Genomic DNA, 22433 nt, shown 5'->3' with positions numbered 1-22433 from the left:
AGGGCCGAGGGGAAGATAAGAGTCACTGGCCAGACTTCAGAATTTTTGTTTTCTGGTGCCGTGGGGAAGATTGGTCTTAGTCTGGGAAGGAAGCATTTACCACGCCTCCTTTTAAATGACCACCCCTCACTTTAAAACCCTGTAATGCATTAGCCACATTATCCAAGTAATGGCTACAGCCCCAGAACAGATTTCATGGAATCGCCATCCCCTCCCCCAAGCAAACAAAGATCTGAGTCACCCAAGTCTCCCTCTCCAAATAAAGGGCCTTGCAGCGCCTTCAGATTGGTTGCCATAAGAGGAAAGTTTCCTGTGTCTGGCACAGGGATGTCCCACGTCACCTCTCACACACATGAGCTTCTGCTGCTTCCAAAAGAAACAATAGCTCTACCCAGTGTATCCAGGTGAAAGTGCTGCTTAGAACTCAGCGTCTTATGACTGGCCGGCCCTCAGCAGCAGTTCACAGGAGAAAACAGATTGACTGCCACAGGGGAATAGTTAAGGTAATGAGGTAAATAATTGCCTCCTCATTGGGGCTTTTACCCGCCAGAAGAACTCGAAACCACAGCTCCCCTTTGTCTGCTCATTCTGCTGCCATTAGGTGGTTTGTGTGGCAGCTGCCTCGGAAGGCAGAGTTCTCACTCAGGAGCTGTGCTGAGCTCATCCCTGCGGGGTAGGAACTGTAGACAGTGTGTGTGTTGCTGCAGGACAGGAGCCAGTGCACCGGCGCTCGTTAACCTGCTGGAATCCGGGGCCTGTGAGCATTTGTTATTCTATAAGGGAAGGCTTTGGCTGCTTGCCATTCGGATTTTTTTCAATCCTTTTTGTGGTATCAGTCCATCTTTATTCTTTTTTCCATTCTTCAGGCACACAGAACCAATTAAACACTAAGTCAAATGGACAGGTACTTAAATTATAAATATAAAAGTATGTCTAAAACCTTACAGTATGTTTAGTGGTAGAAAATGAAATGAATGCTGGTGACTACTCTTTTTTCTTAGCTATGAGCCTTGCAGGGTTTTTGTTTTTGTTTTTATCTCCCCCTTTTCATTTCTCTTATTTAAAAAAAATAAGTGGTAGGCATCAACCTAATATACCCCTGTTCATCGGAAACCACTAAAAAAAATTGTTTATTGTAATAATGGTGACTCAGAGAAACCTGGGAGGCAGTGCCAATTTGGGTCACAATGGGCTTCTGTCTCCAAGTGCTGCAGTTGACTTGCCTTAACTTCTGATCTACATGTTGTCATCATTAGTAAGAAACATGTACATTTTTAACATTTTACTTCTAATTTGCCTCAAGTATTGACGTTTTTTCCTTGTGGATTTTTCTAATGTCTCAGCAGAGCAGCAATTGATGGTTCCCTCTCACCCTGACGTTTAGGTAAATGGCTGCCTGCTGGACCCTGTGCCTCCTGTGCTGGCGAGGAAGGGGTGCCAGTCACTGCCCAGCAACATGATGGAGACCTCCATTGATGAGGGGCTGGAGACAGAGGGAGAGGCTGAGGAGGACCCCAGCCAGGCCTTTGATGCGTTCCAGTCCGCACGCAGTGGGCAGAGACGGCACACTCTGTCAGAAGTGACCAATCAGCTTGTCATGATGCCTGGTTCAGGTATGACATCCGGTGAGCTCCAGGTTAAGTGTCCACAGCATCAGCTCGTACTCCAGTCTCCATGACAAATGATGGTACCGACCAGTTCCTGGAATGGAGTCTTTTTCCTTTATGGACCACAGTCGGCAGGCTGGAGGGTTAGGCCTGCTCAGGAGCTGCAAAGATGGAAAGGAAATGTCTCCGAGTCGTCTCCTTTAACTCCCAGAATTCATCTGGGTGCTGTGTGATTCCTCAAGGGCCCTGGCTCTTTTGGAGGGGCAAAGATCTGAGGAGTACAGATTCTAGAGTGTTCCCCACTAAATACGAAGCTGATTAGATTGACGAGTTAAAAGGTTCTGAAAAGATGTTTTTGTTGGAGATTAAGGACATTGTAGCTGTGAGAACTCAAGCTGGCTACGCTTTGTGTCTCATGTTCAAAGAAGATGCTCTTTGCTTTTGGTCATAATTGTTTTGTTTTCTCTTAAAGGGAAAATTTTCTCCGTGAGTGACAACCCCTCCCTTGACAGTGTGGACTCTGAGTATGACATGGGGTCTGTTCAAAGGGACCTGAACTTTCTGGAGGACAACCCTTCCCTTAAGGACATCATGTTAGCCAACCAGCCCTCACCACGCATGACATCTCCTTTCATAAGCCTGAGACCTGCCAACCCAGCCATGCAGGCTCTGAGCTCCCAGAAACGAGAGGCCCACAACAGGTCACCAGTGAGCTTCAGAGAGGGCCGCAGGGCATCGGATACCTCCCTCACCCAAGGTGACCAACTGCTTTCCCTTCTGGCTTTAGCACTCTTACCTGGTAGGACCTGACGGGGGTCGTTGCCACGCTGGTGTCCTACCTGTGGTCACTGAAAGGCCTTGTGTCTTGTTTAAATTGTTGGTCATTGTCCTTTCTTCCAGGAATTGTAGCATTTAGACAGCATCTTCAGAATTTGGCTAGAACCAAAGGAATCCTAGAGTTGAACAAAGTGCAGTTGCTGTATGAACAGATAGGCCCAGAGGCAGACACTACCTTGGCGTCAGCTACTCCTCAGCTCCAAGACCTTGCTAGCAGTTGCCCTCAGGTGAGTACTCTGGGCCCTTCCCACGGTGGCTTTGTGAGTATGAGGCATGAGTTTGTCCTGAAGATGTATCATTTCATTTAGAGGATTAACTCCAGTCCTGGAGCAAACAGGTTCTTTTGGAAAGCTTTCCTTGTTGCTGCCACCTGTCGCTGAAAGGTGACACCTGTCCACACGGGTCCCAGTTGATCAGTACCACCTGGAGGCCTGGACACTGCATCAAGCTCAGTTTGGTTCACAGGGTGGATTTTATCTGAATTACCTCTTATAGTCTCCTTTGAACTCCTGTCCCCCTGTGCACGCACACAAAAATTAAGAATAATAGAATTTACCCAAATGAGAAGCTTGTTACCACTACTTTTGATGTGCTGTCACTTCATTAAATATTATAAGTGGATTATTTATGTTAAAGGTACAAAAAATATTGCTGTTTATCCAATAAATGTTATTTTGAGCCTGTTTGTAGAGCATCAAGGATATGACAGCATCTGAGGCCAACATGAAGGTAATGGCCTCCTGGTGACAAAAAGAGCCTTTGCTCTAGTACCGACTCGGTAATCATTTACTACAGGTAATACATGTATGGACTTTCTGCAGAGTAATTAACCCTCAGCCTGCTAGTGATGTAAGAAGCTCTGAGCATTATGCTGGCAGAGTGGGAATTCCTCTTGGACATTTGCCAAGGTGCTTAAACTCAGAACTGAAACTTTCTCCCACATGGAGAATTGAAAATGTTTCACCCTCTTGCTCCTCAGGAGGAAGTTTCTCAGCAGCAGAAGAGCCCTGCCCTCCCCAGCAGTGCGCGCCCGCAGCTGCCCCAGCGGCAAAGCCTGGAAGCCCAGTTCCTGCAGCACAGACTCCAGGTGGGACCCTCCCCGCTGCTGCTCCGGCTCTCTGCGCTCGTCCAGAATCAGCCTTTCTGTGCAGCAGAAGCCTGCTTTGCTTGGTTTGGGCTTCTTGGGCTTTTATTTTTAGGGTGGCTGCCTGATTCATTATAGGCAGGTACGTTTGACTCTGCACTTTTAGTTTCTAGAAACATGTGCAGACTTAGTGTTATGTTCTGTGTTAGAAGAGGATTTTTCGTCAGGCCCCAGGAAAGGGTAACACCACTGAATAGCAGGAAAAGGAAATATCAGCTGTCTGCATTGGTGCCTGAAAACCTTTTAGAAAATGGTATTACAGAGAAGCAGTGCTTCAGCCTTTGTTACCAGGATTGAACCCCACCTTTCTCATGGTTTTTAATCTCCATGAACGTCACAGTGCCAGGGGACTTTTAGAAATGGGAAACTGAAGTGGGTTAGAGCTGAGACAGCCCAGGCCTGCTATGCTGTTGGTCCCTAGGGCTCTACAAGGGTCGGTCCCTTCACCTGGATTCTGGAGGCCACAATTGGCTTCATCTTCCAGGCAGAGGTACAATGTTATGGCTGCATCCTAGCTGACAACACATTTCATGCTTATGTTGTTTCTCTGCCCTTCCAGAAGCCCAGCCTTCTGTCAAAAGCCCAAAACACCTGTCAGCTGTATTGTAAAGAACCACCACGGAGCCTTGAACAGCAGCTGCAGGAGCACAGGTGAGAAAAGGTCTTTAGCCGAAGACGTCACTCTCTTTTGTGGGAGACTTAAGAATGCTGGGTGATGTTCTTTCGCCCCAGAGGTTTGCCTCTGTTAGGAAAGTACATTTTTGATGCATGAGCCAGTCTTCAAGACGTGATCGCTACTGCGGATATTTCAGTGTCTGTGGAATATGGGCCTGTTGGGGAATAGCAGCCCTAAATGTGCTTTGCTTACCTGTTCTTCTCACATATGCCCTCTGAGTTATGAATAGACCTAAGCTTTCAGAATCCATGACCTAATGCAGTTGCCGTTGGTTATGCTGCAGGAAAGGGCCTCCGTCTTCCCTGCACTCATTCGTGCCCCTGCCTCACTAGAAGCACCTTGATCAAGGTAGAATTACCTAGTTCATTAACCTACAGGCACCCGTACAGGCCAAGGTGTTACCCTCTTCGAAACTTTCTGGATGGGAAATCAGCCTCTCTCTTCATAGGGAGAAAAATTGAAGAATCTTAGAGAAAATGAGTTAGTGTTCACTTTACCACTGAGGAATCAGTCCGAACTGGGGAACAAAAAATAAGATTAGGTTTAAGAAAGCAGACGCGATTTGTACCTACCCCCACTTTGTTTTTCTGCCATGGAAAGAGAAGTAAGAGGACTGAAGCTAGTGCATGATACTGAATTTACATTAAAATTGCCATCAAAGATTTATAATTCTTTTGGTTTTGCCAATTTAGACTCCAACAGAAGCGGCTCTTCCTCCAGAAACAATCTCAGCTGCAGGCCTATTTCAATCAGATGCAAATAGCAGAGAGCTCGTACTCACAGCCGAACCAGCAGCTGTCCCTTCCCCACCAGGAGACACCACCGCCATCCCAGCAGCCAGCGCCATTCAGCCTGACCCAGCCCCTGAGCCCCGTCCTGGAGCCTGCTTCTGAGCAAATGCAGTACAGCCCCTTCGTCAGCCAGTACCAGGACATGGAGCTGCCGCCCCTGCCCTCTTCACCAGGCCCCCAGGCACACTTGCAGCAGCCGCCCCCACCCCCACCCCCTACGCCGCCGCCACAACCGTCAGGAGCCGCCCCGGCGCCCTTGCAGTTCTCCTATCAGACTTGTGAGCTGCCGGGCACTGCCTCTCCTGAGCCAGACTACCCCGCTCCCTGTCAGTACCCTCTGGACGGAGCCCCGCAGAGTGGCATAGCCGAGCCAGACTGTCCCAGGAGCTCCGCACTGCAGGAGGCCCCCTCCAACTACGACCCTCTAGCCCTCTCTGAGTTCCCTGGACTCTTTGATTGTGAAATGCTGGAGGCTGTGGACCCCCAGCATAGTGGCTATGTCCTGGTGAATTAACGGCACAGGAAGTGAGGCAGGTCAAGTGAAGGAAGAGTGTGTGTTTTTATTTTTATTCCAGCCTTTTACATTTAAAGCCTAGTTTCCTGCCACCCCCACCCCCCCCAAGGGGGAAATATCAAGTTGCCCAACTGGAATCAGAGGGCCTAGCCTGGTGGATATCGCTTCTTCCTGGCTCTGTCCTGCCAGTTTTCTGTGGCAAGTGCTGGAACATAATTGTAGGCTGAAGTTCATGCCCTTAGGTCAAGTGAGGCAAGCTCTCATGGGAGACACCAAAAAATGTTTTTATAAAAAGACATCCAGACCTAGGTTTTATGCAGAACCATACCAATTCATTATCGAGAGAACCCTTGGTGAAAACAGGAAAAATGCGTGCCATTGTATGTGGGGGAAAGAAAAAGGCAATGTTTTTCACTGAAGCCAAGCCACAGCATGTTGCTTAAAGGCAAATCAAGAATGCATAGTGAAATTTGATGCACAGGAAATAAAGGAAAGCTGTACTTTCTTGTTGAAGCATAAGTTCTAAGCTGCTCATGCAAGTTGTTTCCAAGACCATCACCAAGCAGGGGAGCATGAGCTTTGTTTCAGGGGCCTCTAAGTAACAGCTGGTACTGACCCCTGAGACTGGCAGTCGTCTCCATCTGGGAGCAGGCAACACACCTCTTCAGAAGGTGCCCTGGTTACCCAGGTGATAGAGTCAGAGTGTATTCAGGACTCCAAAGATGCCTGGAGAACTGACAGGAGATGCACCGGAGTGGAGACTGGGGGTGAGAACCTCGAGAAACTATCCAGAGCACCAGCCCTGGGCCAGGGAACGGCGGGCTCTTCCCAGTCTGTTGTGGACACTTCTGGGTCCGGGCAGTCGGTCTTTAGAGGACCTAGCGTCTCTTTTAAAATGTAATAACTACTTTGACTTTACACTATATGTTGCTAGTAGTTTATTGAGCTTTGTATATTTGGACAGTTTCATATAGGGCTTAGAAATTTTAAGAACAAGCAGAATGAACTTTTATCTCCCATGTGAAGTGGTAGTGCTGTGCCTTTTCCCCGCCCCCCGGATCATGCTTTACTTATTTCTTTTCTGTAGAAACCAACAGTTTTTCCTTTATGTCAATGCTAAATCCAAAGTCACTTCAGAGTTTGTTTTCCACCATGTGGGAATCGCATTCTTAATTTCCTTAAAACTTGTAATGAAATGTTCAAGTATTACAGCAATATTCAAAAACCACAGATGTGTTAACCATTTAAGCAGATCAGTCTATCAAATACATTATATTACTAGTAAAACTTAACCCTTATAATTAATTCATCAAAGTAAGTAAAAAGTAGACGCTATAGCTAAAGTTAACTGTATACCTAGAAGTAATGAGGCATCTGTCCTTTGGACAGTAACATCCAAATGTTACAAATTCAGTATTATTTACAAAGATTATCATTTCTGTCTTTTAGAATGGCTTGTCCTATCAGCAGATGAATGAATGCGTTAAGCACAAAGCATCTTCCTTAAAGCACAAAGAGAAATACATTGATGCTGCACTAGAAACACCTTTAAGTTGCCTTTCCTCTTTGTAGTAAGTGTCGAGGCGGCCAGGAGAAGCATGGAAGGTCTGAGGAGCTGTGCCCTGCACCCCTAGCCCAGCCCCGAGCAGCGCTGCTGGCGTATTACCGGTTCCACTTGGTGCAGGCCCTTCGCAGGGCGCTGTGCGTGGGGCTGGACTCTGAGTGGTGCGGAGGACTGTTGTTTTTGTGAGTTAATAACACACAATGAAAATCCAGGAAGAGTGAATTATGTTCCTTCTATGGATTGTTTATTCCTCCTCGTGCTTAAGATTGATGATTTCGTGAAATAGGTAACATCATTTCATTTAACAGATCCTTTCATTAAGATCTCTGATCTGTTTTAAGTCTGCAAAACACAGGGCTTGATGTGTTTAAACTAAAGGATATTTTCCCAAAATAAACTATTAAAGTGCTGTAATATTTATGAAATTAACATGCCTTCCAGATTGAAAATGGAGGCCGCTCATTTCAGAGTCACAGTAATGGCACAGTTACAGATCGGCGTAAACATCTGCCCCCAGCAAGGCCATGAGCCGCTCAGCCAGGGAAACCTAGGAGCGATGGCAAGACACTTAGGTCGACAGATGAGGGAGAGCAGAGAGACTGCTGAAGTGAAAGGACCCCAAGGCAGACATAGGGAGGCACCCGGCGCTGACACGTCTGTTAGGAAACCACAGGCTAGTGGCACAGCACTCCCCTGGCCAGCAACACAACCTGTCGTGTTCACCTGTGTTGTAAGCTGTTTGCTTTTCTCATTTATTTCAAACAGAAATCAATTCCATAACCATCTGTATTTACTGAAAGGTAAGCTGGCGAGTGGAGACTGGTTCTGTTGGTCAGTCAGGTGTTTGCCCAGCCCTGTCTGATCACCTCCATTGCTCTGTCCCCTATCTAGTGACCTATGTAAGCTTCCAAGCAGTTTTCTCTTTACAAACATTAACACTAAGAAGGCTTAATACCACTCTTTTTATGAGAGGCTACTTTGAAATAATGACTTTCCAGTCTGTTTCACGTTAGCAGTGTGTACACTACTGTATAATAATCATTAGCTTTATTATGTAAACCAGGCTCCTCTGAAGAGACTTTGGTGAGATGAACGTGAGGTAAAAATTTCACTTGACAAAAAGTGCAATATGTGTGGTACTTTATTTTTTGTTTATGTTCTTTTTTTAATCCTGGGGAATTAGTCTCTACTTTGGGAAAAATGCACTAGTTCTGCAATTTCCAGTTGGGCAAACGTGTCTCTAGTATTTACATGCAACTGATATGCTGGTCCCTGTAAGGCAAAGAGAGCACGTTAACACAACATAAAGAGGGTGGAAGTTGCATCCCTCGCCGCCCCCTCGCCACCTCTGCCCCTCCCAGGCCTGCGTTGCCTGCTTGCTACCTTGGGAACAGAGAAGGGGGCAGAAGGGTCTCTGCACCAGCCACCCTCTAATATCACAAAATGGGAAACATCTGGGGCCCACGGAGGAGAACTAAGAAATGGGGCTGAAGGACTCTGTTCTGATACGAAGAAAAGTCAGGGTCCCTTCCCTCCTCAGAAATGAAGAACCCCTAGTGTTTAAGCTGTGTCCTGAGTCGGTCAGGTGGGACTGGCAGGAACCTGGGATCAGGAAGTCAGCCATCACTTCAGAGGTCCCAGAGTAATGGGGGGCCCTGTGCCCTTACAGGGAGGGAGGACCAGCTGGTGGGAGTCCCGCCCGCCAGCCAACGAGAGGCCTCTGCAGAAGGGACTCCTCATGGCACTGGCCTCTCCCATCTGCCTCCACACTGTCATCAGTGCCTAAAGGGAACTCCTAGAGAAAAGAATTCCACATAATTGCTAGAATTGGGAGGAAGGGTGTATTCTCAGCCAGAGAAGGTGGCCAACCAGAAAGTAAAGAACTGAAAAGCAGCAGCGTTCCATTATAGCTGCTCAAAGATCTAGGTACACAGCAACTAGAGCCGCCTCTGGTCACGTGCAGCCAGTTCAGACATGTGGACATAATGAAATGAGTGGCTTTATCTGCAGGTCTCTGATCTCTAGTCAAGCCCCAGGTCCTTAAATATTGGGTTCTATGTTGGGGTCAGAATTCTCAGCTGAGTTACATTTAAAACCGTGTATCAACAGTTACACTCAAGTTCCCTATTGCTTTCAAGAAAATTCACACTCCCGATAACTTCACATTCCTCCTCTAGAGACAGTGCACAGTACCATTTGACAACATTGGTCCCAGTGATCGTTGGTGGGATCCCTGTGCTGTGCAGGGCTGACCTTGGCTGCGCCTGCGCCCCTAAGCGGGGCTGCCTCTCCTGCCTCCTTGGAAGCCACCCGAGCCGGTCGGTCTCTTTGTGCCTAGACATCGAAGGTGAAAACTGGAGAACAGGTAGTAAGTTGGAGTCACTGTATAGGCAGGGATCTTTGATCATGTTGCTGCTTCTGGAAATTTTTACAGAGCTTATCTTCAGAGTGATGTGTGGAAGGTGAGCAGTATTATCTGCCTCTGTTTCTAAACTGGACCCCCCCAAAATGTTTTCAATTCGTATGTCCCTTCTGACAGGTCCAGTGGGACTGTCCTTCCCGGGCTGTGGTCCCAGGGAGGTGACTGATCACAGGACTCCTCCCGCATCTGCCTGTGGCCTCTGGAAGGCAGCGGAAGGAGCTAGGGCAGACCTTCCAGGGGCCATTAGCCCAGAGTCTCTGGTCTCACAGTGCCCCTCCCATACTTGTTTTATCATTTTCCCCCACTATGGTAGCCTGGCTCATCTTGGATGATTGACAGCCACTCTAGTTGCATCACGTCTTATGTCCACATCTCGTGTGGGTAAATTTTGACACATTTGGCAGAACTGGGCACATAAAACCGCATAGATGAGAAACAGCGGCAGCACTGCCTGTAGACTTAGCCGGTGACCGTTAAGATGGTTCCTGCCCACGTGCTCAGCTTGCCCGTCCAAAGGAGCAACCGCTGATATTTGTACATTCATTTGCCAAGCACTTTCACAATCTCTTCTAATCCTCACAGCAATTCTCTGAAATTAGTTGGGCAGATACAGTCCTCATTTTTTTACAACTGAGGAAACCAAAGCTCTCAGAAGCTTGTGTGACTTGTCTGAGGACACAGCTTGTGAGGGAGGAGCCAGAACAAGCTCTTGTCTTCTGGCTTCTCGCTCCGCTCTTTGCCCTGGTCAGTAGCAGCTGACTCTTCACGAACAAACAGCTTTGTTAAGCGCCGGGTGAGGGTGACATTGTCCCCTCAACCTTATTCTCCACTTGACAGCTATCTGGCTTTGAGGGAGAGGTGCCCTCCAGGTGACAAGTACAGGTGTCCAGGTGGCCCTCCATGATCAAGGCTGAGGGAGACAGGCCCCACATGCTGCCATCCTTCCAGGGGCCCGTTAATGACACAAGTGTAGGTTCACGTTAAAGATGTCTAGTTTTTCCAGGTTATATACGTAATATAGTCATTTCCTACAGAAGTCTATGATTGCCAAGGGGCCAGACTGCGCTGCTCAGCCCACCACTGCAGGCCAACAGACTCGACCCCAGGAGATGGGGCTACTCACAGAAGAAGCCGAGCTCAGCCTGGTCCTGAGCAGGGGCATAAATTTTTACATTTAAGGCCCAAGTAAAAGTGCTGATTAGACACTTTTAGGGTTAAAAAAATAATATACTTTGGTTGAATACTTTGTCTTTTCAGAGGCAGAGTGGGTAGTTAAGCGGGGAGCTTTAAAAATAGAAGTAAAGAATAGCATCCTGGAAAAATAGGGCCCCAGGTTGGAATGATGTTACATTAGTAAATACAGATAACTGGGATTTGCCGCTGGCTCTGTGATGCCTAGCTGTTCAAATTTGCTCAATCAAGGAAATTTCAAGGGGTAATACCTTCCCACTACTGACAGTAAAAGAATCTGTCTCCACTGAAATCTCTGAAAAGAAGCAGAGAGAAAAGGAGGTTTTCTTCCCTTTCGGGACTGCAATTTAAGAAATAAAAGTGATGTGGAGATATTTGCACTTTGTAGGGAGGGCAAGATTCCTTGCTTATTTCTAAAGGGAAAAGGGTGGTCTCTGCCGGATGTTTGGTCCATGAAGAGTTACTTTAGATAAAGTTAATCTAATTGTAGTTATTCTTTCTGTGTGCTTTTTTTTTTAATTACTAAGGGGAAAAATGGTGAGTTCAATAGTTTCGGTATTTTGAGTGCAAATCATAATAGCTCCAATGTGAAAAATCAAAATGTAAGCTGTCACTCAATGTTAGAAAATTGCCTAAAATGCAGTTTAATAAATGATCTTTGTATCAAATGCAATTTAAATGGGGTAATTTTCTGCAAGGAAAATACACTGTTCTTATGTTTCCATCCCTCTTGAATTAAAATAAAAACAACTTGTTTTCTAAGAGCCTGGGTGATACGAATGTCAAGCGAATGACATGGGCCTTCACCTCATCAGGCCCTGGGTGGAATTTTTTAAAGTATGGAAGGTGGCTGTGTTCCCTGAGCTCTGGTGCTCATTTCAGGCTGCAGAGGAGGACAGTGGATAATATGTTCTCATTGACGTCAGCAGGGTAAGTAATACCTTGCTCTGAAATTGCCCGAGTACACGTTAGCTGCTGCAGAACGCTGCCGGAAGCACTGCTAACCGCAGCCTGCACACGGACCAGGTCCGGCTGGGCGCTGCCTGGTGCTCCTGGCTTCTCAGGGCGGTAGTCAGGCAAGGGCCTGCAGCAGGAGGAGGGAGTCAGACGTGTTGGGCTCCCCAAGGACACGCAAGCTACAGGCATGGGCTGGGAACCGGGGGGCCAGCAAGATACCTCTGCTTACTCATGACAGCACGTCTTCAAAGGGGCCTGCAAAAGGCCTCAACACGCACATGCATCTGTGGACCCCCACACAGAGAGGCACCAGCTCACTGCCCGCAGGTGCTGGGAGATCCCATTTGCCGAGGCATTTGATGCTGCTCTCATACGTTCGGGACTTGTTTTAGTGCCAGACCCTGAGTGAAAGGGCAGTACTGAATCCTACTTTCTGGCAGCAAATTCAACTGAGATTTGGTTTCACTCCAGCCATTCCAGTTGAGCCTGTGCTATAGAACTGAGACCGTCCCCAAACAGGGACCACCTGTGGGCTGCAGGGTGGGGAGGGAGGGGTGGAGGGGACCACTAAGGGCAAGAAGAGGGCTGGCGCGCTCCATCAACTTGTCCTGCTGGTCCAGCACTGCTTATCAGGCACTCAGTCCTGCCCCCAAACGGCTGTTACCACCATTTGGCTACCCAAGAATTCGGTAACAATGAGTTTCAAATACGCCTTTTTTTTTTTTTTAAAGGCAAGCACTCAATTTCACAAACGATGTTTTGCAAACTTTCTCTTTCCCCACCAAATTTCTCCAACATTTTTGTATTGCCAAAAACAACCCCTCTGTCCAGGGTACAGGCAAAAATAACAGAACTGCCAGCAGAAACTGGCCAGAACTTCAGCAGCCAGTCAGGCCCCTGACCTCCTTCAGTTCTGTGGCCTCAGGGTGGAGGAGAGGGCCTGGGGGGACCGGAGCCCCAGACCTGGGACCTCTGCCTGGCCGGCCGGAGGACTAGAGCTGACAGTGCCCACACTTCCACAGGGATGCAGTGCCACTACCCAGAGCCCACCTCCATCATGGCCAGTCAGGGGCCTGCCCAGGCTGGGTTCTCTTGTTGGCCATCTGCTCCTTTCTACCGTAGTTCTTAAACTGAGGTTTCACAGATCCGTTTGACACGCTGCTGAAAGCTTTGGCCCCTCTTCCCAAGAAATATGCATAGACACACAACTTGGGACAGATGTTTCAGGGGAGTAGTTGCCGTGTTTCGCCAAAAATAGGACCTAGTCAGACCATCAGCTCTAATGCGTCTTTTGGAGCAATAATTAATATAAGACCCAGTATTATATATATTATATTTTTTATATTGTATTATACTATATTATATTATTATTATATTATATTATATTATATTATATTATATTATATTATATTATATTATATTATATTATATTATATTATATTATTAATTACCTGGTCTTATAGTAAAATAAGACCGGGTCTTATATTAATTTTTGCTCCAAAAGATGTATTAGAGCTGATGGTCTGGCTAGGTCTTATTTTCGGGGAAACATGGTGGTTCCTGGGCCCCCTGAGGAGCATTAGTGTCTCCAACAATCCCTCATGCTTTTCAGTTATGGTTCTTACAGGGCCCCTCCGCACTGACAGTGTTCCAATCCCTCCCCAGTTGATCCAGGTAAGGGAGGGAGGCCCCCACTCTGCCTGCAGCCCCAGGACACTATGGCACGAAATCCTGGGCACCACATGGCTACAAAATAAGTGTCATCTGCACAGGCTACAGTTCTGCCCGTCTCACTTTAACCCCAGCCACTGTGACTTTACAGAAATGAAAGGGTTGAGCAGCTGTGGTGGGAGGGGATACTGTGCATGGCTCATACTTTGCTGTCAGATGTGGGTCTTAACTGAAGTAAAGGCATTGGACCCTCCCCTCAGAAACTAGCCATCATTGGCATACCTGCCCCCACCCGGTATGAAGCTATGACCTCAGTCACTGAGGAGGCCAAAGCCAAAAGCCAGGTCAGGCAGAGGGGGGAGTTTTACATGCCTCCAGACATTCAACTCTAACTCCTCCTGCTGCCACGTCCCAACCCACCGGGCAGCTGAATTCCTCTGGACCCGTAGTTGCAACTACCCCTAGGGAATATTGATACCTCCCTTTGTGTAAGTTTCTAGGGGACTTTCCTAGGCATGACTGACTCAGAGCTGGTCTGAATTGGCAGAGTCTGAAGCCTGGGCAGAGTGGGTGCAGGGCTGAGCCACCAAGCAAGGAGGCTGGATGGAGGCAGGGAGGGAAGACACAGCACCATGGAAAGCAGACTCCCCCTGCAGCTGAGTCCCCAAGAGCTGGCTGGGCAGAAACCTCAGAAAATCTGGACCCAGAAGAAATGAGGCATTGGGGAATTGGCTTCTCAAAGGGAGAACTGAGTCACTCTTCCCATGAGGCACTTTGCGAGTTTCTGACTCAATCTCCCTAACTCCCAAAGAGGAGGGAATAATGGGGCCAGACATGCCCAACAGAGGGCCTGAGAACTCTGACGCCCATCACCCCAGCAGGGCCACACAGGTCCCACAGCTGGGCAGTGGGACACAACTGAATCGAGAAAGAGCCCCAAGGCCTTTCCTGGAAGCATACTGTGCGAAGGACCCTGAGTTCACAGCCTTGGCTAACTCTCAGTTTGACCCTCTGGTCACTGGAGAAGCCTAAGGTTTAGCCAGCAAAGTGAGGGCCGAAGGGCAGGCAGGCAGTCGGAGGCCCCAGGGATGAAAGGGCCGGGCAAGGAGGGCGCAGACAGGAATGAGGCCAGGAAAACAGGCTTGCCTTCCCCCAGCCCATCCCCTGGAGGAGCCACCCTGGCCAGAAAGTCCCTCCAGACGGGGTGGTGCCTATCCATTCTCTGCCAGGGACAGCCCAGGAGGCAGCAAAGAACCTCTGAGTCCTCAGCCACTGGCACCTCTCCCAGCCCTGCCACGAACCTGGGCAAATCACTGCAAAGGCTCGCTGTCCCCACCGGTAACCTGGAAACAGACTGACTGACTTAGCTACCAGGTTTACTGTGAGGTTCAAATGCAGCCTAGCATAACACTGCCCTCGAACAAGAGAGCACCCACAAGAGTCCCCAACTCCTCTGGATGGCTTGTCAGAGTATCTCACTTCGACTTGTCTTGCTTTAACTCTTAACTGTCCCATCACTAGCCATAGAAAAAGATTGCTTGGTGCCTATGCCATCTCTTCTCTCATTTAAGAATGGCTGTCCTATTCTGAGCACCAGCTCCAGAACTGTGCCAAAGATTTCTTCATTTTTCATGAGTTCTGAGCAGCACCAGCCATGGGTGCCACAGACGTAAGAGCACCCGTGAGAATCCATGTCCCACCTTTTTCATCAGTCTCTAACTTTTAGGCCAAGCTCCTAGGTGGAGAGGGATAACAGGGTCTGGGGGTCTCTCTCTGCAGAGATGGCTGCCCGGTCCCCAAGCTCCCACAGTGGAGAAGGTGCCAAGAGGAGGCTGGAGCCTGGGTCACCAGCAAGTGCTGGTTAGAGCATGGAGGAGAGACAGATGCTAGAAGGCAGAGGCCAATGATCCTAGGGGCTCCGAAGACTGAGTTTGGGAAAAATAAGGAAAACTGGGAAAATTAGAAGTAGAAACAAGAGTAGAAAGAGCAAGAGGTGCAGACAGTGAGATCTCAGCAGAGACTCAGGGTGCAGGGCCGGGCTCTGGCCAGTGTCCGTGCAGAACAGACTGTCTGGACAGAGAAGAGGAAGAGGAAGAGGGTGGGTTCGGTACGTCGGGGCCTGCAATCATGATTTATGGATGCTTCACTTGATTTCAGTCTCCAAACCTGGGCTCAGCATGGAGACTGAATGTCCCTCACAGCTGCTCCTTCCTGCAATAACAAGACTGACATCACTGTTGTCAGGGAAATGGTGTTTTGATTAAAATCATGTGACAGCTACTTCATGATTCAATAAACAAATCCTCTGTTAACCCTCGCTTGACAGGCCCACCAGCAGCTGTCATCAGACAGCTACCTTCGGACTGTCCAGGAGGGCAGCCCCACCTGGCTAGGAGGGGAGACCACCCATCCACACCAGGAAGGAGCAGCTGGGTTGACCCAGGGTTGACAAGGGTGTGCGTGGTGACCACACTGCTCCCTGGCAGGTCCTACATGGGGGACACATGCAACATCCAGAGCACAGGCGGCTCTGCAGACCCAAGGGCCAGTCTCCAAGGGACCAAAGAGGCCCTCTTTGCCAAAAGGAACTGGCTCCCACCCCTTGGGGCTGTTCTCTCTTGGACCAAGTGGCAGGCCCAAGCTGAATGGCTCCCATAGGGCCCTGGAGCCAGCCAAGACCTGAGCACAGTTCCCAGGGCTCTGAGGAGCCAGGGTTCACTCTGACCCCATTTGGACAGATGGATGAGTTTGCTATGAACCACAGACAGTGAGTGAAGGGTTAAGAACAATTTCTGGTTTGCAATTGGATGACTTCCTGGATCACTCACTTGGCTGCTGGCCCCTGACACACAGGGCTCTGCCTGGCAACAGCCAATTCCCTTTCCATCTTACCCCCGGGTCATTTTCCTTAAGTGAAACAAATGCAGGGAAGGCTCCCTGAGTCACGGAGCAGGGGATTTTTCTCCGTGAAATGAACTGCAGTGTCAGAGGCCTCGCACAGCCAGGCCTCCACTGCTGGAAAAGACCCCCAGGTAGACATGACAGCATTGGGGGGGTCTCACCACCACCTGAAACGGAGCGGAGGCCGCCCACCCCCCAGGGCTGTTGTGAGGGTTGAGAGGTTCTGCCAAGTGCTTGGCAAGGTGCCTGCAGTTACAAGGCCCGAGGCTCAGGGGCAGCCATGCTCTTTCCACCATGATTCCACGCGCAGATTGGGGGCATGCCATGCATTTAATGGCATGGCCAGTTGACCCTGAATTTGTAGGAAATTCCCAAAGAAGTCTGTGGTTTAGACCTAAAAACATGTAACTATCATTCCTGGTCCTTCCGTAAGGCCCAGCTGGGTGAAACAGACCTAAGGACACAAAGGGCTGACCGCCTCAGGCAGCTACCAGGACCGAGGGGCTGGCTGCGGCTGTGAGGGCACTGTCACCCCAGCACTTCCTCCCGCATCAGGGCCACTGCACAACAGCCCAGAGCTGCCTAAACACGATCACCTGACAAGCATGTGGCACCACGGCAATGCGTGAACATTCTAAGAGAAAAGACTGCCGCTCGGGGCCGGAAAATGGGAAGGTCTTTGTGGCCTCAGTTCACATAACATGAAAGAAAAGCCAGGGACATTTAGAAGGCAGTCTTTTTTGATTTTAAAATCTCCACCAAGCAAACCCACTGGAGGAGGTGTAAGAATACAAATTATCTTCCAAATAAACCAATGCAGCTTGAGTTGAGAACAAGGCAGCCAAGCCCCTGTGTGCTGTTTCTGAACGTACTTATGTCATAAATCGCCCTCCTGAGAGAGAGGGGTCGGCACCCACTTTGATGGCTGAACTTAAACTTTGGCCTACCTCCTCCAGAGTGGCATCAAACGGGGCTCATAAAACATTTGGACTATTACACAGTAAAATTGACAGAAATGGTTTTTTCCTTAAGTGGAAATGACTACCAGAGAGTAGTAGTAGCAAATAAAAGCTGTGTCTATTCGGTGAGGTAAGTGGGAACAGCCTGCAACTCTACCAAACCACCCCTCGGTCCCCTGCATGGGCCTCGCTGTCTCTGACGGGGAAAGACCTCAAGCCATGGACTCATAGAGCTCTGGAAAGTCCACTCCACCCCCTCAGAAAGCATTCCCAGAAAAAGGACAAGGAACAGGGCAACAGGCTTTCAAAATATACTGTTGACCCTAAAACCTGACTCTCTCCTCAGGGACAGAGTTAACAGCACTGCTTCTCGGCTTAGCCTGATTTAGCACCAGGCCATGCTGGCTGCGCTCTGCCCACACCCACGCCCATGAGAGGGAAGGGCTCAGGTCATGTGTCTGTGGCACTTACCTGCCCGGTGTCCTCTCTAGGCTCTCTGGGTCTCAGGAAGTGGTTCTTGTTAGCCCCAGAGGCGCTGGACTCTTCACTGTCCTTCACAGGAAAATCTAGCTTCCTCAGCCTTTGGGCCACCGCTAGAGATACAGACAGCAGCACCGTAACTGTCCCTGACCAGGGCATGTCCCTCTTCAGCCCACCTGTGCTTCCTAGCCAGGATGCCCTCAGTTGCTCCAGCATTGCAATGGACCCCTGTGCAGAAAACGCTGGTTCACCCCAGGCCCTCACTGAAGGTGTCTTTCCTCAAGAGCCATGGAAAGTGCCACCCCATCCAGCCTTACGGTACCAGCTGGAGGTTCCTCCACATTTTGGACACTGACAGCCTACAGAGCCCCAGACAAAAACGACCTGGCTGCATTGAGAACCGGTAATATCAGTTTAAAAGAACAACTCTGGAGAAAGAAATGACTTGGCTTTTCTACCCAATGAGTAATTAAACTCTCTTCGTCCTCCAGAAGATTTCCATTTCAACTGAACATTATGTAATTTCCTGGAAACAGCAGGCTTGTGCAGGCAAATGGGGAATAGAGAGACTATTCTAGGTACAAAAAAGAATTGGAGACATGTGAGTGAACAGGAAAGAGAGGAGCAAGGAACTGGATGGAAACAGGAATAGAAGAATCAGACGGAAACAGTTACATAACATCAGACCATAATCATTTCATCCGTTAAACCAAGGGAAACAAGGTGACAGCTCCTTCTCCCTTCAGAGTGTTACATCCCAGCAGTGGAGAAACAGGCTTAAAGATAATAGTGCCAAGAGGAAAAAAAGTGTCAGAGGAATTTAAGTAAAAGGCAAAAGGGCAGGACAAGCACTCAACTTGTTTTGGCTACCCTGCCCTGCCATCGCTAAGGGGATGGAACCAATGTGATTTCTACAGGAAAGCACCAGACTGTCAACTCAGTGACAATACAGCAATTAATAAACAAAATTGCAACAAGGAAACATTGCCATAGCTTAACCTCTGGGTCAGGAATGACATACTTCTTTCCCCTGGAGGTCTACGCAGTGATCTTGCATGCTTTGATAAGACAGCTCAAAGGCAGGCTGCTGTCTCTTTTGATTCAGGACAAGTTGTCCAGCAAAGATCCCCAGGGCCATGCATCACAGTGGCCAAGCTGTGGTATTTTCACGAGCTGAGGGCTATTATTTCAACAAGGCCTCATTAAAAATCACACATTAACCGAGAGAGAGATCCAAGATGGTGGAGTAGATAAACATGGTGCTTGCCTCCTTCCATGAACACATTAAAATTACAACTAAATTATAAACAATCAACCTGGAGACCATTTGAAGTCTAGCTGAACATAAGTTTTACAACTAAGGATACAAAGCAGTAGTCACACTGAGTCTGGTAGGAGGGGCAGAGACAAGGAACGGGCCCCACATCCACGCGTGGCAGTTGAGAACCAGGCAGGATATCTTGGCCACAGAAGTTCCCCCTGGAGGATCTAGGAACCCCAGCCCCACACCAACCTCCCCAGCCCAGAGCACTGGTAACAAGGAGTTCCCAAAACATTTGATTGTAAAAAACAGTGGGGATTCGAACAGTTCGGGTAAGATGGAGGCTGCGGGAAAGCCAGGAGTCCTCTTAAACAGCTGGCACAGATTCATTTGCTTGCAGGCAGAGGAAGACTGACTCAGGGGGTGTCAGGGGAATGTGGGGGGCAGACTGAGGTGTGTGGCTTCAGAGCAAGGGCTGGAGGACTATACCATTTTCTCTTGTGGGGTCCTCCTCTTGTGTAGCCAGCAGGTGGTGCCACCTTTAATATGTTGAGTCCTCCCCCTACACTTATGGCCAAAATGGAATATGACTGGTCTGGTGAGCTCTGCTGCTCCACTCTGCTGACTCACTGGGCCCCACCCCATCCAACACTGGAAGCACTTTCTCACGAGCAGCCAGCCCTGCCTGCACTGCACTCTTCTTGGAAAACTATCAGAGTCCGACAGACTCCAGGCGGATGGCTACTGGCCTCAGTGTGCTTAGACTTCTGCTAAGTAGCCCCAGGCTCAGCACTGGCACCAAACCATAATTTACATTAACCTGGTGACCACAACTCGTCCCACTCTACTGACTCCGAGACTCTGCCTCACCCAACTTGCATACACAAGGTTTTATCAGTGGCTAAACCTTAAGGAAACCAGCAGGTGGCAGCTTGTCTCGGGGTGTCCTGGCTTTTTGCGGAGCTACCCCAGGCCCAGTACTGATAGCAGACATCCTTGGTTTGCAGCATGGCCTTGCCCACGCACCTCCAGAATTAGCACAGGCAGTGAACAACTGAGGATTATTTTGTAGTTCCTAGCAGGTAGCCCCCAGCCAATCACAGGCAGTGGCTGACCTGGACCTGATCCAGAGCCCCAGACACAACATACTTGGAGGTTGTCTTCACATCACAGCAGAACACCACCCAATTAACCCCACAAGCGGCACACACAAAAGGTGGTCTCAACAGGCACTAGAGCTCCCTGCGGCAAATCCCTCTCAGTGAGGCAAACCCCCTGCACAGCAGCCGGTAAGGTGAGGATGTGGCCAAACCCCACAGCCAATCAGCCTTAAGGTCAATCCTACCCACTGATGTGCCAGTAGCAATCCAGGCTCAACTATAACAGGAGGGCACACACAACCTACACAAGGGACACTCCTGAAGCACCTGGAGCAGTTGATCAGGAAGACTGAGCCAGGGCCCCACAGGTCACCTACTACATAAGGCCACCCAGCCAAGACTGGGAGACATAGAAAATCTACCTAATAAATAGAAACAAACACAGAGAGGCAGTCAAAATGAAGAAACAAGAAATACATCCCAAATGAAAGAAAACTCCAGGAAAAGAACTGAACGAAATGGAGGCAGGCAACCTACCAGATACAGAGTTCAAAACAATGGCTATAAGGAAGCTCAGGAACCTAGTGAGAACTTCAACAAGGAGATAGCGAGCATAAAAAAGGACACAGGAACCATAAAAAAGAATCTGTCAGAAGTGAGCAATACAATAACTGATATGATGAATGTACTAGAAAGAATCACCAGCAGACTAGATGAAGCACAGGATCAAATCAGTGATTTGGAAGAAAGGATAGCAGAAAACACCCAGTCAGAACACACACATACACACACACACACACACACACACACACACACACACAAAGAATCCAAAAAAAAAAAAAAAAATGAGGTTAAGAAACCTCTGGGACATCAAGCATAAATTTCGCGTCATAAGGGTACCAAAAGAGAAAAAGCAAGGGACTGAGAACCTATTTGAAGAAATAATGACTGAAACTTTCCTAAGCTGGAGAAGGAAATAAACACTCAAGTCCAGGGAGCACAGAGTCCCTAACAGGCCCACACCAAGACACGTTATAATTAAAATGGCAAAGTTTAAAGACAAAGAGAGAATCCTAACAGCAGCAAGAGAAAGGCAACTAATTACTTACAGGGGAGCTCCCCTAAGATTGTCAACTGATTTCTCAACAGAAACTTTGCAGACCAGAAGGGATACACACAAAATGTCCAACGTGATGAAAAGCAAGGACCTACAACCAAGACTACTTTAGCCAGCAAGGCTATCATTTAAAATCAAAAGACAGATAAAGAGCTTCCCAGAAAAGAAATAGCTAAAGGAATTCATCACCACCAAACCAGTATTACAAGGAATGTTATAGGGACTTTTTTAAGATGGGGGAAAAAAAAGACCAAAATTATGAATAATAAAATGGCAATCGCTACGTATCTATCAACAATTACTTTCAACATAAATGGATTAAATGCTTCAATAAAAAGACATAGAAGGGATGAATGGATAAGCAAGCAAAATCCTTACATATGCTGCCTACAAGAGACTCACTTCAGATTGAAAGACACACAAAGTACAGGGATGGAAAAAAATATTTCATGAAATTAGAAACAAAAAACAAAAAAGCTGTGGTAGCAGTATTTATACCAGACAAAATGGACTTTACAATAAAGGCTATGACAAGAGACAAAAAAGGACCCAGTAATCCCATTTCTGGGCATTTATCCGAAGAAACCCAAAATGCTACTTCGAGGGGACATTGTGCATCCATATGTTCACTGCAGTATTGTTTACAATGGCCAAGATGTGAAGGCAGCGTGGGTGTCCATCAGTGATGAATGGATAAAGAGGAAGTGGTACATGTATACAATGGAATATTTCTCAGCCATGGAAGGGAATGGGTTCTTTCCATCTGCGGTGGTATGGATGGACCTGGAAGGTATTATGCTGAGTGAAGTCTCAGACAAAGACAGATGCAGTGATTTCACTTATATGTGGAATCTAAAGAAGAAAATAAACAGAAACAAAGTAATAGATACAGAGAACATTTTGATGGTTGCCAGATGGGAGGGGGTTTAGGGGTGTCACTGAAAAGGGGAAAAGTACAAATTGGTTGTTCAAAATAGTTATGGGAATATAGGGTATAGCGTAAGGAATACAGTCAATAATACTGTTAATAACTACGTATAGTGTCAGAGAGGTACTAGATTTGTTGGAGTGATAAGATGGGGGAGGTTGAGGAGCAGGATGAAACACGTAAAGTAACAATAAGCACAAACTGGTAGTTACAAAATAGTCATGGGAATGTATAGCACAGGGAATATAATCAATAATACGGTAATAACTGTGTATAATGCCAGGTGGGTACTAGACTTATCAGGGGGATTACT

At 48.0% G+C, this 22433-nt stretch overlaps 2 protein-coding genes across 7 annotated transcripts in view; one reads left to right on the top strand and one right to left on the bottom strand.

The window, feature by feature from the left end:
- SIK2 (salt inducible kinase 2) overlaps positions 1-11510 on the top strand; it is a 126535-nt gene extending 115025 nt beyond the window's left edge. The window contains exons 10-15 of one of the 2 annotated variants that reach the window (XM_019715263.2): positions 1385-1613; positions 2080-2364; positions 2508-2671; positions 3424-3531; positions 4148-4239; positions 4957-11510. In XM_019715263.2, coding sequence (XP_019570822.1) covers positions 1385-1613; positions 2080-2364; positions 2508-2671; positions 3424-3531; positions 4148-4239; positions 4957-5569 — 1491 coding nt within the window. In that variant the 3' untranslated portion in view covers positions 5570-11510. The remainder of the gene's footprint in view (positions 1-1384; positions 1614-2079; positions 2365-2507; positions 2672-3423; positions 3532-4147; positions 4240-4956) is intronic. The other variant, XM_074335508.1, reaches the window with a different exon arrangement.
- PPP2R1B (protein phosphatase 2 scaffold subunit Abeta) overlaps positions 8257-22433 on the bottom strand; it is a 37476-nt gene continuing 23299 nt past the window's right edge. Inside the window, exons 15-17 of one of the 5 annotated variants that reach the window (XM_019715267.2) lie at positions 17706-17827; positions 9327-9487; positions 8257-8405 (exon numbers count right to left, since the gene is read on the bottom strand). In XM_019715267.2, coding sequence (XP_019570826.2) covers positions 8381-8405; positions 9327-9487; positions 17706-17827 — 308 coding nt within the window. In that variant the 3' untranslated portion in view covers positions 8257-8380. Of the gene's footprint in view, positions 8406-9235; positions 9488-11803; positions 11831-17705; positions 17828-22433 lie in introns of those variants that run through there. The other 4 variants (XM_019715273.2, XM_019715269.2, XM_019715265.2 and 1 more) reach the window with 4 other exon arrangements.

This window comes from Rhinolophus sinicus, linkage group LG06 (assembly GCF_036562045.2).
Source record: "Rhinolophus sinicus isolate RSC01 linkage group LG06, ASM3656204v1, whole genome shotgun sequence".
NCBI classification, from domain to species: domain Eukaryota; kingdom Metazoa; phylum Chordata; class Mammalia; order Chiroptera; family Rhinolophidae; genus Rhinolophus; species Rhinolophus sinicus.
The sequence above is the reverse complement of the archived record's forward strand: the minus strand, read 5'-3'. Positions and strand labels throughout refer to the sequence as shown.